The 16,007-nt window shown below is 49.2% G+C and overlaps 1 protein-coding gene across 4 annotated transcripts in view; it reads right to left on the reverse strand.

Moving 5' to 3' along the window:
• FHL1 (four and a half LIM domains 1) overlaps window positions 1-16,007 on the reverse strand; it is a 28,816-nt gene that overhangs the window by 6,506 nt on the left and 6,303 nt on the right. For 2 of the 4 annotated variants that reach the window (XM_009999656.1, XM_009999657.1), the window contains exon 1: window positions 3,598-3,701. The exons of 1 other annotated variant lie outside the window; for it this stretch is intronic. In XM_009999656.1, the coding sequence (XP_009997958.1) occupies window positions 3,598-3,619 (22 nt within the window). In that variant the 5' untranslated portion in view covers window positions 3,620-3,701. Of the gene's footprint in view, window positions 1-3,597; window positions 3,702-3,875; window positions 3,913-16,007 lie in introns of those variants that run through there. One more of the 4 variants, XM_009999659.1, reaches the window with a different exon arrangement.

Consider the following 16,007-nt stretch of genomic DNA (forward strand, 5'->3'; position numbering starts at 1 on the left):
TCACCAGTGCCATAACCATGCGACAGCAACACAAAGCTGGGTGCTCAAGATAAGCACTCATTAAACTTAACCACTAAAACCATAAGTGCTGTACCTTTGTGCTTCATTTCACAGTGGTGTGCTTAAAAGGACAGCAACAGGCAGGTGTTGTAGCTTGGAAGTTGTTTGAATGCAGTTGGTTTGGCTGTGGCTCCAGGCTGGCAGCTTGGTCAGTGCCTCCTCTTTAACCTCGGGAGAATCGTGTACCCTGAGGACACACACTGATAGTAGGGCCACGAAGGGGATTTAGAAAAGAGAAAAACTATGGACAGACTGGAACCATTCTCTGGTTCAAGGTGATGTCCATGAGCAGAGGATGTTCCACTGGGGAGAAGCAGGTGAGAAGAGGGAGCACAGGCTGCCAGGCAGGTGTAAGTGAAGTATGTGCCCATCCTTACATAGCCTAGAGGATCCTCAATAAAAATAAAAACTGGAGAAAATTGCAGCAAGACTTCCAGAAACTAAGCCTGCTTTAAGCAGTGTCCCTCTTCCACCAACCCTGGCAGGGTGCTGTCTAAATGTAGCTCCTTAATGGATGTGGCTACAGCTTGAGGGCAGCTGGCCAGACCAGTGGCCTTCTCAAGTAGCAGGGTATTTGGCACAAAGACCCACTGGAATTCAACCCTAACATTTACCTGACCACAGAGGTGCCAGTTAGCCACTTGTCCCCAGAGAGCATCTGCTGCTTTTCAAAAGCAGCCCCTGAGCCCTTGGACAACCCTGCCTTCCGTCTTTCAAACAAAGATCTCAAATGCTTGGGCTCCACCACCTTCCACACACCCAAGTCACACTGTCAACACACTGTGGAGCAGCCACAGGGCTGTCCCAGCTGTCAGGGCTACCTCTGCACCCTGCAGCATGGCAAGCTTTGGGGTGGAAAGGGGACAGACCTGAGAAGTGTCACCTCACTACAGCTATTGCATGAACACAACCCCCGGGTTCCTGTCTCACATCACCCCTGGGCTGGTTCCTCCCAGTTCAGCCACAGCACAGCAGTGGTTTGTACAACTGAAACAGAAGCACTCAGCAAAGGAAGCTGAGGCACAGCTGATAAGCAAAGCACTTAGCACAGGATATGTGTTAATGTCTCTGGGGAACAAGTTTAAATGTGATAAACCACCCAGGAAGAACTTGAAGTGTGGTCTCTAAAAACAACCAGGGAAAACTGTACTTAAACCTTACACTGTTCCTACCACTTAGGAAACAAGATGAAGCTGAAGGCGTTAACCCTCTGCCCCCCCGAGAGCTGCATAATTTATGGCCATATGGAAGGAAAAGAACAGCTGCTTTTTGACTCTCCACCAGCTGTATTCTTCTCAGCAGAGGGAGCACATGCAGCCCCTGCACACCAGGCACTGCCCACACCTGCCTGTTTCAGCTCAGGACCTGGCATCCCCTGGGCTGTCACCTGAGGTGTTATTTTCAGAATTTCTCTATGCAGTGTCAGGTGGTTTGCTCTAAATATAGAGAATATAGGGAATACTCTTAAAAGAAGGGTCCCGTTAATCCAAAATGCAAAGCAATCCTCTACTGAACCTCAGGGTCACTGGCATGCTGGCCTGGGAAACAAGGAAATAAAGGAATCGCTTGCAGGTCCTTTTTAAAGGGAGAGCTGGCAGTGACCAGTGGGGAGCTGTGCTCTCCCACTGCCAGGCTGGGGCACGTGCGAATGAGTCTCACTCTCTAATTCAAAAATTAATCTGTTGATAAAATGGAAGCTTCTTTATTTAGAACCAGAACGGCTCCAAGTTCCTCAGACAGTTGCCAAAAACATTCCCAGCGGTCCTATTGCCACCATGTCTGAGCACATCCCAATCATTATTCAATCTTCACAGTTCCCCAGTGAAGCAGCGATGTGCTCTCAAGCAACAAGCTATTCCAGCCCTCAAACACTGCCCCCAGGGCTTGCTTTGGCACTTAACACTCAGCCAAGGCTAACGAGGCTCCACTGCCCAGAGGAAGGCTGAACACTTGGGCAGAGTTTAAGCACTGAACTCCAAACCTTTCGAAACCGAGCAAGAGAGCCCTGTACAGTCTGTAGCTGCCTTATGCTCTGACCTTTCAGTTATATTCTGACCTCTTCAATTATATTCCCAGCACGGCTATGTCCCCACCTCAGTAGCTGGATACCCTTCTCAAGCCCAAGTGCCCCCAAAACTTGAGGCTTTCTCCTGCTGCAGAGGATCCCCCCTGGGGCAGGGCTGCCTGTGGGGTGCAGGAATGGGTGCTGCACTCTAACTTGTTGGTTGCAGCACTCCAACCACAGCATCTGCTCAGAAGACTCTTCAACATTTTATATGACAGCACAACATCAAATCCATGGGTCCATGCCCCAGAGGACACTTCCCTGAAGAAGATGAGAAAGAAAAAATATAGCTGGGAGTACAATGAAATGATGCTCCAGCAGCCATCAGTCTCGTGGGCTGAAGTTAAAAAAGAAATGTCTTCTTATATATTAATTGAATTGATTGTTCTTTTAAACACCTTCAAAAAGTTTAAAAATGATACCACAGATGTCAGATTTTGTTCAGACACGGATCTTGCATGATGTCTATCTGCATCACACAAGCAAACCCTGCGTCATGCCATGCAAGAAGCCTCATGATCCTGCTTGTCCTGGGAGGCAGAGAGTGCAGCTGAACAGCACACAGTGACTCCCACCCCAGTTCTGAAGAGACTCAACGTTCCCACCAGAGCCTCATGAGCACCACTGTTCCCAGGCTCCTGGTGTGCAGCAGCTCACTTTGATGCCCACAGAAGCTGTGTCCCAAACTTGACACCCTCTCCCCAGGCATGTCCACCTCATCAGGAGATGCAGTGGTCCTCCCACTGTGCATTGGGATTTAAGGCTGTAAATACATGCTGGACACACACAAACATGGTCAGCTTCTAAGAATGGGATAAGCTTTTAAAAATCCCCTAGAGCTTCCAATGGGTCTGTAATTGGAGGGCTAGAGAAGATTCATCATGGATAGGAACACACGGTAAAGGTGCCTGCCACAGGGAACATGCAAAACTCTCTCCAGATTCCTACCAGTGTTAACAGAAAAGAAAATGTAATGTTTTATCATTACTAGTGAGGGTCAGCTCATTTGATCCAACACAGAGAAGAGTGAGTCAGCACAAACCTCCCACCAGAGCAGAACAAACCACCTGGGTTCCCAGGCTGTGCTCCTGCAGCTCCCCTCTGCTGGGGGTTTCCCTGCTCTCTGCAATCCCTGCACAAGAAAGTGCTGCAAGGCAGAGCAGTGACCCCCATTTTCACTTGGTCTTCCTCAAAGTACAGCCAAGCCCCAGCCCTCCCACAGCAGCAGATACAAAAGCACTGACCATCAAAGGCATTTCCCAAAACGGGTGAGGTCACCACCAGGCTCCCAGCACCAGTCCCCACGCTGGGTGTAAGCCCACCTGCCATCCCTAGCTAGAGCTGCAGGTTGCCAAGGCTTCTTGTCTCATTCAAAACGGTTATTTTACTGGTGCAGAAGCCCGTTAGCAAAACCTCCCTCCTCATTTCCCAGGCACTGCACACTCAGGGCTTCTCCCATGTGTCCACTTTACCTGTGTGCCTGTGGAAAGCCATGATCAGCAGCCTGAAGTCCCCAGCAGCCCCTTAGGTAATAGTTCAGAGTCTCTTGGCTGATCAGGAGCTGCCCCGTTTGATACCATACATTTAAAGGGAGGCTATTAATATGGACAGGATCCTACCAGATGTCCACTCCCCTCCCCACAGATCACAACCTTAATCCCCCCCTGAAAATTCTTACCATTTTAGGTGATCCGAGGGAGAAGAATAGGATCCAGAGACCTCTAGGACTCTGTAGGCAACATGTAAATACCTGCCCAGCTACTCAGCACCCAAATTAGTCCCAAAGGCAGAGTGTGCCTCAGGAACTTGACCCCATGCTGGTACTATGTGGCCTTGGCTTTAGAGCTGGATTGTGTCTCATAACAGACCTGAGCTAAATTACAGACCCAACGTTAATTCCACACTGCCCTTGCTGAAGGGAGGAGGCAGATCACAGCCCCACAGGGGCCAGTGGGGCTGCAGTCCCAGGAACCAGCAAGGGGCTGTCAGGCCGATAAATGCCATGGGTTATAGCTCTGGAAACCCAACTGAGGCCACAGAAGTAACAGAAGATACCTTCATGGGGGAGGTTAGACTTGCCTCCAACATGAGGGTCATGCTGAAGTTTTACTGCCAGTAAAACTAACATTTCTGCTCTTCCTCCAACGTTCACCCTAAGGAACTCAAGGCATTAACTGTCCAAAGTGAGAAAGCCCCTGAACTGCAGCAGTTGGAAAGGCAGCTCTGGTGATGATGGCACTTCTCTAGTGTCTAACACCATGACTGGGCCTGTTCTCCAGCACATGGCTCAGAGAGCACTGCCTTGTGTCTCTGTCCTCTCTACTCAGGTGTCTACGAAGGTCTCTGGAAGACCTCAACTCCACAGCTCCAAACTGACCTGTTACCACCCAAGTCACAAGAGGGAGAGGAGGGAACTCTGGTTCAGGATTCCATTCCACAGGGATACACAGGCTGTGGCAGCTCCAGGTTATGAACTGGTGGCAGCCCAGGATCAGGGCGAGGGGCCAGGGACACCCAGCTGCTAATCCTGCCTTGACACTGACTCACTGCACAGCCGTGGGAAAGTCAGTTAACCTCCCTGACAGCCACTGGGAAGAGCCAATGTTTATAATTCCTTCCATGGAGCCCATCACAGTGGTTTCTGGCCTCCAAACAGCAATCAGCATCTTCAGCCTGAATGGCTACAGCCAGAAGTGGGAACATCTCCTGAGGGCTCCTCGACCACACATGCAGCAGGGTGTGCACAGCCACCAGCCCCAGCACTGAGCTTGGTGACTCCCTGGGCCTTCACACCCATCTTAAGTTGCTCAGATGGCACGTGTGGAAGGAAGGTGAGCATCCCACCAGCATCCTGACATCTCCAAGTTTCCAACATGGCCTGGAAAAGGCCAGACTTGACAGCATGCTGTCCCAAAAGAGCACAGAGTGGATCCACTCGTGTAGCAGATTTAGGCTGGGAAATGTGCTAAATTACTAGCACACTGAAACACTTTGGCTAGGAAAAAACCAACATTACTCTGCCCCAGCTCCTCTATAAACTCAAGCAAATTGTTTGCATAATGCAGATGGTAACAGGAACCCTAACAACTGGTATTTTCCTGTGCTAATCTTGCTGCACACAGTGCAATATTTACAGACACGAGTTCATTTTTGGCAACGCATGTAGAGTTTGCACCATTAACCATTCTCATTCCTGCCTAGTTCCCTACAGAAAGCCCTGGCACCCTCCCACACAGCAGGCATTTCCTGCTTCCCACCCAGAACATACTCATACTCCTGTGCAATGGCAGGAGCTGCCACATCCCCTGCAGGGCCAGCTGGGGAGCAGCAGTGGTTTGGCAGCCCTGCAGTGGCACGCAGAGAGCAGGGATGGACACTCGGCCATCAATATGTTTCACGTGCACAAATGCACCTGTGTTTGCAGCCTGACAACAGGGCTGGGCTGCAGGAGGTGGGAGAAGAGCTTGGTCCCAGGTGGGGCTGGAGCATGCTTCTAAATTGTGCTAGAGCAGCATCTCCCTTTGCTTTCAGAGTGGAGGTCATTCTGACCCTGATCCATCAGCACTCCATATAAAAGAGGAAATAATTTCAGAGGGAAAGACAGATTTAGATGAGACATTAGGAATAGATTTTTTCCTTTTGGGGTGGGGAGACTCTGGAACAGGTTTGTCCAGGGAAGTTGTGAATGTCCCCTCCCTGTGCTCAGTCAAGGGCAGGTTGGATGGGGCTTGGAGCAATGTGGTCTAGGAGGAGGTGTTGCTGCCCACGCAGGGGGTTGGATCTAGATGATCCCTTCCAACCCAAACTTTTCTGTATTTATATTATATATTTCAATAAAGGAAAGCTTGGCCAAAAACCAGGAGGAAGACCCAGCGCTGCTGATACCCCTGAAGCTTTACCATTAAACTCCCTGGAATAGCATTTAATGGCACAGCTCACTCAGCAAGGCCTCTGGTGATCCCCCAGAGCAGTCTGTTATAAAGAGCCTGTTTTGCCTGAATTTGTGGCCTCCTGGGACAGCGCAGCAGGGACAGGCTGGGGAATAACCCTTGCTGGCAGGTCAGGGCTGCTCTTGTTTTCTTGGCTGGTTTTAGCCATATGATCTTGAACAATTCTCATCTCCTCACCAAACTCCTCCTTTGTACCTTCAAGCCCAGGTGATTAAACACTCCAATGGTGCAAGGTATAACACAAGTGCTAAGGAGGGATGCCATTGTCCTGTGAAATATGGCAGGGAGCAGAAACCTCCAGGAAAGGGGGCACACTCCAGAAAAGAGGTCCATTTCTGCCAGCCAGGCACCACACACCCACCAGTCCCAGAGGAAAGAGAAAAAGTGTTGGTGGGTGAACAATGGGGTGTGCAGGCTTGGGTGTTCAGGTTTTTAACATTAAACCTGTCCTGTAGGTTTTCAGGACTCCAGGGGGTTGTTGTGGACACACTGACCCCTCCACACAGGTATGGCTGCACAGCAGCATGGCTGGGGCATAGTGTCATCCACTTGGATAGACAAATGATTCACATTGTGGTTTCCAGAGTATTTTCTTGCCCTAACAGTCCTGCCAGAAAAGGTCTGGGCATCTCAGCTTGCTCACACATCCTGCTGTCACTCAACAGGCAGAAAGTCCTAAATAGAGCCAGTGTAACCCAGGCATTGATGAACTATTAGTCACCATCATCAAAGAAAGAAGCAGGCAGCAGTAAATAAGAGCAAGAGGGGAGCACCTGTCCACCTCTGAGGGTAACACTGAACCTTCTGCTTCCATCCACACTGCTTAGCAGCGTCCAGTAAAGCTGCACAGAAATGTACACCAGCCCTTCACTGGGCTCCCCAGGAAACACAAATCTCTTACTGCTCCAAAAAAGAGCCTGTCTTTGCACTTGGGGCTGGCCCATCAGTGACCTGGAGGAGTCAGCAGCCCCACTGCCACAGAAACACTGGGCAGGATCCAGAGACCCTGTGAGCCACCCACCATCAGACCTGAACCAAAACAGGGCAGTTCCACATCATCTTTTCAAACAGTGGAAAAAAGGTATTTCTGTTCAAAACAAACAGTTTATCTTTAAAGCATCACAAAAAACACTTCAGAAGATGCAAAACCTGGTTTATCCACCCCATTCTGCACAAAAGGATGTGCCTCTGCACCCCTGGAGCATCCTGCAGCCACACAGGAGAACATGAGACAGAGACACTCTGGTTCACACATCCTCACCCAGAGCAAAGCCAGCCAGGACATCACTGCAGTGACAGGGGGATGAACATTCCAGCCAGAAAGCAATCCCCATGGAGGAGGAAAGCACACGGTGAAGGCTGAGCTCCTTCTGGGATGTCACATCTTTGTGCTGAGCCTGCCAGTGCCAGGGAAAGCTTTTAGGATCAGCTATGGAGGCAGGGAGAAGGAAAGTGGGAATAAATTTTGAGAGAGGCAGACACAGACTGGGTAGCCCTCCATGAACTCAGATATCATGTGAGTAGAACAAAAGGGAGAAAAGAAAGGAAGGATAAGAAGAGAGAAAAAAAAAGAAAAAAAAAAAAGGATGAGGGAGTAGTAACAGGCAGGAAAGAATGGCCCAGAGATAGCAGAGCTGGAAATAAAGCATCTGAAACACAGCAAAACTGGTAAGAGATATAAACCAGGTTTTTCCCATCTGCCTCCATCCACAGGCTGGACTGTATCCAGGACTATTCCCATGACAGCTCCAAATTTATTTCCCTTCTGCCATCTGCTCTGTGGCTCCCCTCCACACAGCTCCTGACTGGCACTTCTTCCCATCACCTGTTGCTGACATGGCAGACCTCTGGCTACTGCTGAAAGCCAAGTGACACGAAGGCTTGGGGGAGAGGGTCTGTGCAGGAATCAAGAGCTGCTTGGTAGACCCAAGGCTTTGTTCAGCTCCTGTCCCCCCTCCTGGCTATGTCAGGGTTGGAGAACAGAAGACACAGCATGATTGATGGGGTGCAGGCACCATGCAAACCCACTGCAGCAGCCCCAGGACATGCAGGCTCCAGAGAAAACTGGGGTAGGAAGAGGCTGCAGCAGCATCAGCTGCTGCACAGGAACAGCTTCCCATCAGCTGCACCAAGAAACTCCAGTTCCTCCTGTGCCTGCTGCCTCTCACTGTGGCTCTTTGCTATCTTACAGAGAAGATGTCATGTCTTCCAGCACCAAGGATGCTGAGTGCCTGCTGGGGTCCCTTGAGTTAGATGCAGATGTTCACTACTAGCTCAAAAAGGGACAGTCAGTCCCAAAAGGCTGCAGATTTTTTTTAATTTTGTTTTACGTTTATTGTTTTTTTTAATCTCTTAAGACAGTCTAATGTATTAGTCTTAAAGGCACTAGGTTAAACATTGGCCATGTTCCCCTTTCCAGCTCTGTCTCCCACATCCTTCTGCCTTGAATCAGCCTGCAGAGGGGAGTCTGTGCGCAGGCTGGAGGCTCAGCAGGCTGCCCACAGCACCCTTGCACTCACTGCAAGTTGGAAATGACAGGTCTGGATGTGCCTGGACATCAGCCAACCCTGAGGAGACACAATAACTTCCTTTGCTTCTCTTGAGAGAAAGATCTACATATACTGCCAAGACTGGCCTGATCTGGATGCCTTGATGACTAGGGCTGAGAAGGCTCTAACACAGCACAGTGAGGTACAGTGCCTCTCAGTTCCACTAGGTCTGATGTGGCCCTCAAAGAAGACCTCCCTGAGGCCAAGCAGGCTGCACCACATCTCAGTTATCCCCAAAGTTATTACCCCAAAACTTCACACTTAAGACAGTCACATGGAGAGGGAATGACTGTTGGGAGTCAAACATGAGACAAAGGCTTGCCAGCCACACGTTTCCCCCATGGCTTCACCCTGGCTTCAGAGCTGAGGAAAGTAACTTAAATCCCTGTCAAATAAATACCACACTGATCCCAGCCAGGAAACATGGCAGTGTTTTCCAGAGAAGAAGAGGTCTGATGAACACTCACAGTGATATAATCCTACCATACACACAAAATAAATGCTCGTGTCAGGGCTCCACCAACTTGTTAGTGAGCCATCACTGAAAGAGTATTTCACACCCTCCATGACACTCCCTGCTCTCCTAATTGCTTTCAATTACTTCCCACAGGCACAGCAGCTGCCTGAGCCTGCTCTCCCCTGTGAAGTTAAACAGCTCACCGTAGAGAGCATGGAGGGAAGTTCAGCTATTAGTCTGTATTACTGCCTGGAAGCTGGGACATTTACCTTCCCTGGAAATCCGCCCACTACAAGGCAAAAATCAGCAGCTACCCAAACATCAGCTACAACACTCGTGCTCCTTGGCATCCCCCACACGGGTTTCCAGGAGCCCTGCTACCCTTTTCTGTTCATTCAACAGGACCTGGCAGCATGAAGGACCTGCAGGGTGGGCTCTTACAGCCTGTGCAAGAGCTCTTCCTCCCAAAGCTGGGAACATTTTCAGTGTGACGTTTTGTAGCAAAACACAATGCTCCTAAGAAGCTGCTGGGCAGACAGTTCTGGAGAGCTTCTTCCTTTGTCCCCACAGCACAGTGGGCCAAGCCAAAACCCTCCACAAGTGGTGCTCTGAAAGACCAAGGAGCCTTGGTGTTTCTCCTTCAAGAGCTGTATTTTCAGAGAAGAAGAAAGGGGCCATTTGTGGGTGGACTTCAGTTCCGGCAAAACACCCTCCAGAAATGCAGCACATGGCAAACACTGAGGATAGAAACCTTCAGCTCAGGTGATCAGAGATGGGTAGAGCAAATGCTTCTCAGCACCATGCTGCCTGGCTGTGGGTGAAGACAGGCTACCACTTCAGTGAGAACATGTCCTTCTGAGCATTGGCATGCTGGTTGGGAAGACTCCCTGGCATCCAGCACATCATCAAAGCACTGCCCAAACCTGGCACAGGCCCTAGGGCTGTGCCCTGAGCACCAATTTAGAGCTGAGAGAAGCCAGTTTAGCAGGACCACCAGCCCATTGCCCTGAGCATGAGACAGTCACCTTGAGCATAGATGAGCATTTGGCAATCTACACCTTCAGTTGTGAGACAGCACTGCTGGCTGAAAGGACCAAATCAGCCTTGTTAAGTGACCATTTTAAAAATAACCTTTCCCAAAACCCCACAGAGCATAATCCTGTGTCTGTCTCCACTCCAAGAGCCAAAGGAGATCAGCTTGCAGGGCTGATGAGTATTTTTGGGCACTCTGACTAATTGTCAGGACATATGCTGGGCATTCTTTACAAGGAAAAACAAAGCTGCAAACTCCCCTCTAGTGAGGCCTACAGGGTTGGATTAGTCACACAAGTTATTCTCAGAAACCACTACTTTGGAAGGGGTTGATTTCATTTCCAACTGCAAATGAGTGTGTTTTAAAATGGAGAAAGGGGTCAACTCCCTCACACCCTGATACAACGAAGGCTCAGCCGGGCTGGGCCACGTTGGACCAACAACAAGGGCACGAGAAATTGAAACCCTTCACCTTGGAGTGGCTTCAAATTCACAACTGTTTTTTTGGCACAGTATCACACAGACACTCACTGGCTCTGCCAGGGTACATGTTCCAGGACAGTCTGGGGACATGTTCCAGGACAATCCAAGGAGAAAACACCCTCCAGAGGTGGATGAGGAGACCCACAAACACCTGCCCACTTGTAAGGTGCAGCTTTCTAAGACATCTTGCTCTGATCCTACATTATCACATATTTCCTCTGCTGAAACAGATGTCATTTACCTTTCCCCTTTGCCCAGGCTTAGTTTGTGGCCAGAATTAACTTCAGCCACTAACCATGTTAATATTTTGCGTATCAGCCCATCAAGGCTCTCGTTAAAGCCCTGATCAGTTGGTGACCACACATCTTGCTGCTCAGTCAGGCTCTTTGTCTCTCTCCTTTTGCTGAGAAGTTGGAGCCCTGGCCAGACTAGGAGACCACTCTCACTGATCTTACTGAACTTCCCTTGGCCGATCTTTCCCAAACTGACCTCCAAGAGACAAAGGTCCTAGGCAAAGCCAGAGAAGTCAGCCAGACTTCCAGAAGAGCCTGGAGCCTCCCTTGCTTCATGCTCAGCAGCAAGGGACTCCCAGCTCAGCAATTCCAGAACCTCAATGCCCAGGCCAAGTGTGAAGTCCTCCTTGGAGGCTGTCTGCCCTAAGAACAGAGATCAGATCGTTCTTTCAAGTTCATTTACCACACACACCAAAAAGGAACCTGATCTGGGTTTGTCCAGGATTGTTTGGGTTTTTTGTTGTTGTAATTCCTTTCTGCTTCTCCTCCCACAGGCATCTTTCACAAATCTGAGCACCTCAACAGCTCCCCATACACCAACTTAAGACAGCACTCATTCAGCTCAGTTTCTCTACTCCTGTTAGGACGGAAAATAAAGCACTTGTGTTCAACATCTCCTCAACACCCTAGGACACACAAGCCCAGAGCAGCACACCTTCCCCTACTACCATGCAAGGCCTGGGTGTGTTTCAGTGCTTGGAGCCCCACTGCTGTCTCACCCTGTGCTGCTGATCCACACTCTTGTGCTTTCCCCTTTCTCTGGCATACATCAAACCTTGATCTTTTCATTCAGCAGAGGCACTGCACCAAAAGCACACACATCTCAGGGTGATGAGAGCTCTCTGAAGTCTCCACCACTGCTTTCTGCATATTTTTCCCCTCAAGCTGCACAGCAATTTCCACTGAGGATGTGTTGTCAATTCAATTTCTAATAATGGCATTAAAATGTATGAGCCCATTTCTCTGGAGTCAGGGATAATGTTTTCAAAGTGCCTGTGTGACACAGGAGTGAAAAACTCATTTTCATAAAGTGATAAGGATCCAGGTCTCCCTGGAAATCATGTCAGATCAGAGCTAGGCAAGGTCTACACTAAAAAGCATTCTCCATGGGGTCAGTTAAAAAACATTGCTTCCTGTTTTATTAAAAAAAAAAAACCCAAACCAAAAAACCTCAAAAGTATAATATATTTCAATCTTTCATCAGAGTTAAGATTAAATTTCAGCCAAAAGCAGAGAGAACAGCTCTCAGCCCATGGGCAGGAGCCTGGCCCTGGTTTGCAGCACCCCAGCTGAGTGTCCTTTCCTGCAGGATGGAGGTTCCTTGGGAGGTGGGGGGCAGGGGAATTCTCCAAACACCCTCCCACTCTCTTTTTTTGAGTAACTGAGTAGTATTTCAGTGGCTTTGGTGTCTCTGGAAATACTCAGATCAGTGGACTAACACTTGGCAAGAGACAGTTCAGCCCAAAGCAGAATAGAGAGGCAAGGCTATTTAGGCCCATTTGCTGAAACAGCAAATACTTTCATCCCCCAACTGCACAGGGTCAGGCCAGGGTGCTCGGTGGCAAGAGAAGGTCCCCTCTCCTCTGCCTGGCTCCCACTGAGGCTGTCACAGCACCTTACAGCATTCCCACTAGTGCACACTCCTGCAGCAATGGGCAAAGTCTGTGGGTTGCTACATTTATTAAATACAAACCTTGGAAGAAGAAAAAGGAGATATTTGGCATAAGTGATTTTAAACACAGAAATAAACCAACTGGAGTTGGTACAACCACTTATGTGTTTGATTAAGCCCCCCTCTGCTCTGTGGCTGGATCCAGGCCCAAAACATGATTTTGTTTTCTTTTTCAAGTAGAAGTGAGACAATAAACTCAGGGACAACGAGTAATACAGTCTGCAAAGAGAAGCAGCCCATCCCAATACAATTGCTGGAGGCTGTCAAACTACTGTCCGAATCAAACTACTAGAGGATCAGCTCCATGTGACAAAAAGGCAGTGCTAACTGCACACAAGTGCCAGAGAAAACTGTCAAAAAGCTAAAGCAGATGTGAACCAGTGGCTTGCTTTCTTTGAAAACCAGCTTGTGTGGCCACAAGCACCCGTGTCCCGCTGGGAATGCTGCGGGACAATAGGGAAAGGGTGAGGCTTCCAAACCATCAAAGACTTCTGCAATAGCAAGGACTCTGCTGTCCCTTTGATAAAGTTACACCTCTTAAGGCAGATTGTCCTCCCAGCTGTGCTAGCCCAAGCCCTTGCCTGCTTCATGCCAGTGTTTAGCAAGGTTAGGCTTGGTCCTGGCCAAAGCCAGGATCTGCAAGTGCAGCAATGTTTCTAGTTGCCCACGGACAGCCAAAAAGCAAACATGCCTTGATACAAAGTAGGTGAAACGCTAGGGTGGGGACACACTGCTGGGGAGGACATGGGGAGGAGAGCCATTGCAGACCTGCAGGGATGCCCATCCCAACCCCAAACACTAACACTCACTGCTCCACCCCACGGAAAAGAGGAGACATAAAGGAAAATCAAACACCACGTTGCAAATAATCCAGGGGTGTGCTAGACACACTGTGCCTTGTCTCCAAAGAGCTGCTGAAAGCAGAAGATAAAATGCCATGGTGGTGTTTGCAGGTTTGTTCAGTTGCCTGCCAGCTCAGGGTCGGGCAGAGTGGGGGATGCAGTGGCCAGAGACAGACTCAAACCCCACAATTGGGTTGCCTAGGCATTGCCAGCTCTCTGCTGGCTGGAAAAGGCAGATGTGTGCAGGTTAACTCACCCCTCTCTCACCCAAACCTCTCCTAGTTGTAACTCCTCACAGAAGAATCGCCCTCTTTCCAATGCCAACTTCATCCAGCCAGAGGGTTTCCTGAAGCCCCTCCCCAGAGCTGATGGCCAGATGCACTAGTGGCTGTGGCAGAGCTGCCCAGCATGCTGAGGAACCTGGCCATGCCACCAAAGCATTTCCCACATGCCTCCAAAGAGGAGCTGAAAGAAATCCACCCACAGGCCTGGAAGGGACTTGCAAGAACACTAAGATCACTTCACGCTTGTAAAATTATAATAGATGACTTCCAAAGTACAAACACACCCCTGCTGGAACCAATGCTATTTTTATAGATGCAACTTTCATTCCTTGCTTCAGAAAGCCATGAGGTTAATTAAAAAGAAAAGCTGTGGGTTTGCACCATGTACATTCATGGACAGCATTTCAGGGGCTCAGCTTTTGTCTGCATGTTTGTTACCTGTTTTCAGGGACTGACAACTCTGCCTTTAAAGATTCAGTGAAATCCATTAGTGGGTCCCTGGCAAGTGGCTTACACATTGCTTCATCAAGGCAGGTGATATGCTGATGCATTTCTTTATTATTTAATCGTTTTGATAACGCAGCAATGGGGAGCAAAACCCTAGAAAAGGGAGCAGCAGAGATCACTGCCACACCTTCCCTACAGCAGTGCATCCTCCTATGGACAGATTTTTGTTGTTAAAAATTTTATTTCTTCGGGAAACAGGAACTCATTGAATGCAAGTACATCTATCCCCTGCACGATCTCATCTAAGAGGCAAAAATCTGTCTGGCAAAACAGCTCGTCCGACGTCCAAGCGCCGGTGGAGCAGACAGCGCCCTGGTGCTGGCCCCGCTCCCGCCTGGCTGCTCCCGCTGCCCAGAGCCTGAGCTCATCGCTATTTCAGGTCGGATTTGCACTTGCCAATCTCCCTGGTAACCAAAACAAATTACTCATTGCTTTATAGCAGGATTTGTTGGTTGTTTGTTTCAGGGTCTAGTGAAGTACACGGAGAGTTACACCACACTGTAGCACTGACACAGCCTGGGGGCACAGAGTGCAGAGGATGGTGTTTACAGCCATTGCCATGGAGACAGGCGCAGGGAAAGCTGACTTCAGGCCTGACCCCAGGGACATGGGACTGTGAAAAAGAGGTGCGAGGAACGTCCTGTGCCATCCCAGACACCAGACAGGTGTTTTAGCCTCCTCCAGCACACCAGATAACCAGGGAGATGCTGTTGGCAATCTTCTCCAGCCAGAAAAAAAACAAATAAATCTTTCCCTGAAGCAGGTATCAGGAGGATGTGACACTAGCATGTCCACCAACACCAGCCATCATCAGCTTCACTTCACACATCGGGACTGTGAGGACACAGGACAGTTATAGAACTTGCTGCCTATTTATGCTCTTGAGCAGGAATTTCTTTCTATTAATCATCACTTGTATCAGCACAAAGAGCACTGAGAAGCCAGGGAAGCAGAACTAACCCCAGGGTATTTGCCTGTTCTGATCTGCCACGTGTAGAGTGCTTGAAAGTGACCAGCAGAGTCCCTCTTTCTGTCACACTAAGACCTCAGCCAAGACACAGCTCAGAAGTTGCCCAAATCACCACTTATATTTAAAAAAGGGGTTGGGTGGAGTTGTGGCTTTTTTAGTAAATTTGTTTTTTGCAAGAAAGAAAATGTCTACCCTGACCAGCTCAATCCAGCAAGCTGAAATGTTGGCCAAGATACGTGGCCAAGCCCCCAGGTCCAGCATTCTCAAATGAAAGCAGGCAGGTTGTGTCCCCTACCCAGAAGAAACCCATCCCACCAGAGATGGATCAGGAGTCAAAGTTTCCACCTTCAGTTAAAAATCATTTTGGTGCTAATGGTCTAAGACTGTGGCAAGTTGTGGATGAAATACTCATGTATCCAACAAAGCAGACACAGAACTAAAGACTGGTGTCCCCACTGAGTGCCTTTGTCCTCCTGCAGGGTGAATATGGGCTGTTCTCCTGCCCTGCTCCCATGCTGCCACCCTGGCCCCTTCCAGAGGCAGCACTGAAATTCATTATATAGCAAGTGGCATTTACCTGGCAGGCTGTCCCAGAGGGGAATCGTGCCTGGCTTTCAGTCGGCACAGCAAGGGTAGGTAGGAGACAGGATTTGCATGTGTTGAGTGGAATATATAGCTCTGTGTATTTTTAAAGTGAGATGAGACCAGAGAGAGAGAGACAGTGCAAGATTCTTGCACCCTGGACATTGCCGTCTCTCCTACAGTACAGCCAGGAGCAAGACCACGTCAAGACAACTCTTAGAGATCACCTAGGAATTTTATAGTGGAAGCAAATCAGCAGGA

This window comes from Chaetura pelagica, unplaced genomic scaffold, assembly GCF_000747805.2.
Source record: "Chaetura pelagica isolate M959 unplaced genomic scaffold, ChaPel_1.0 scaffold456, whole genome shotgun sequence".
NCBI lineage: Eukaryota > Metazoa > Chordata > Aves > Apodiformes > Apodidae > Chaetura > Chaetura pelagica.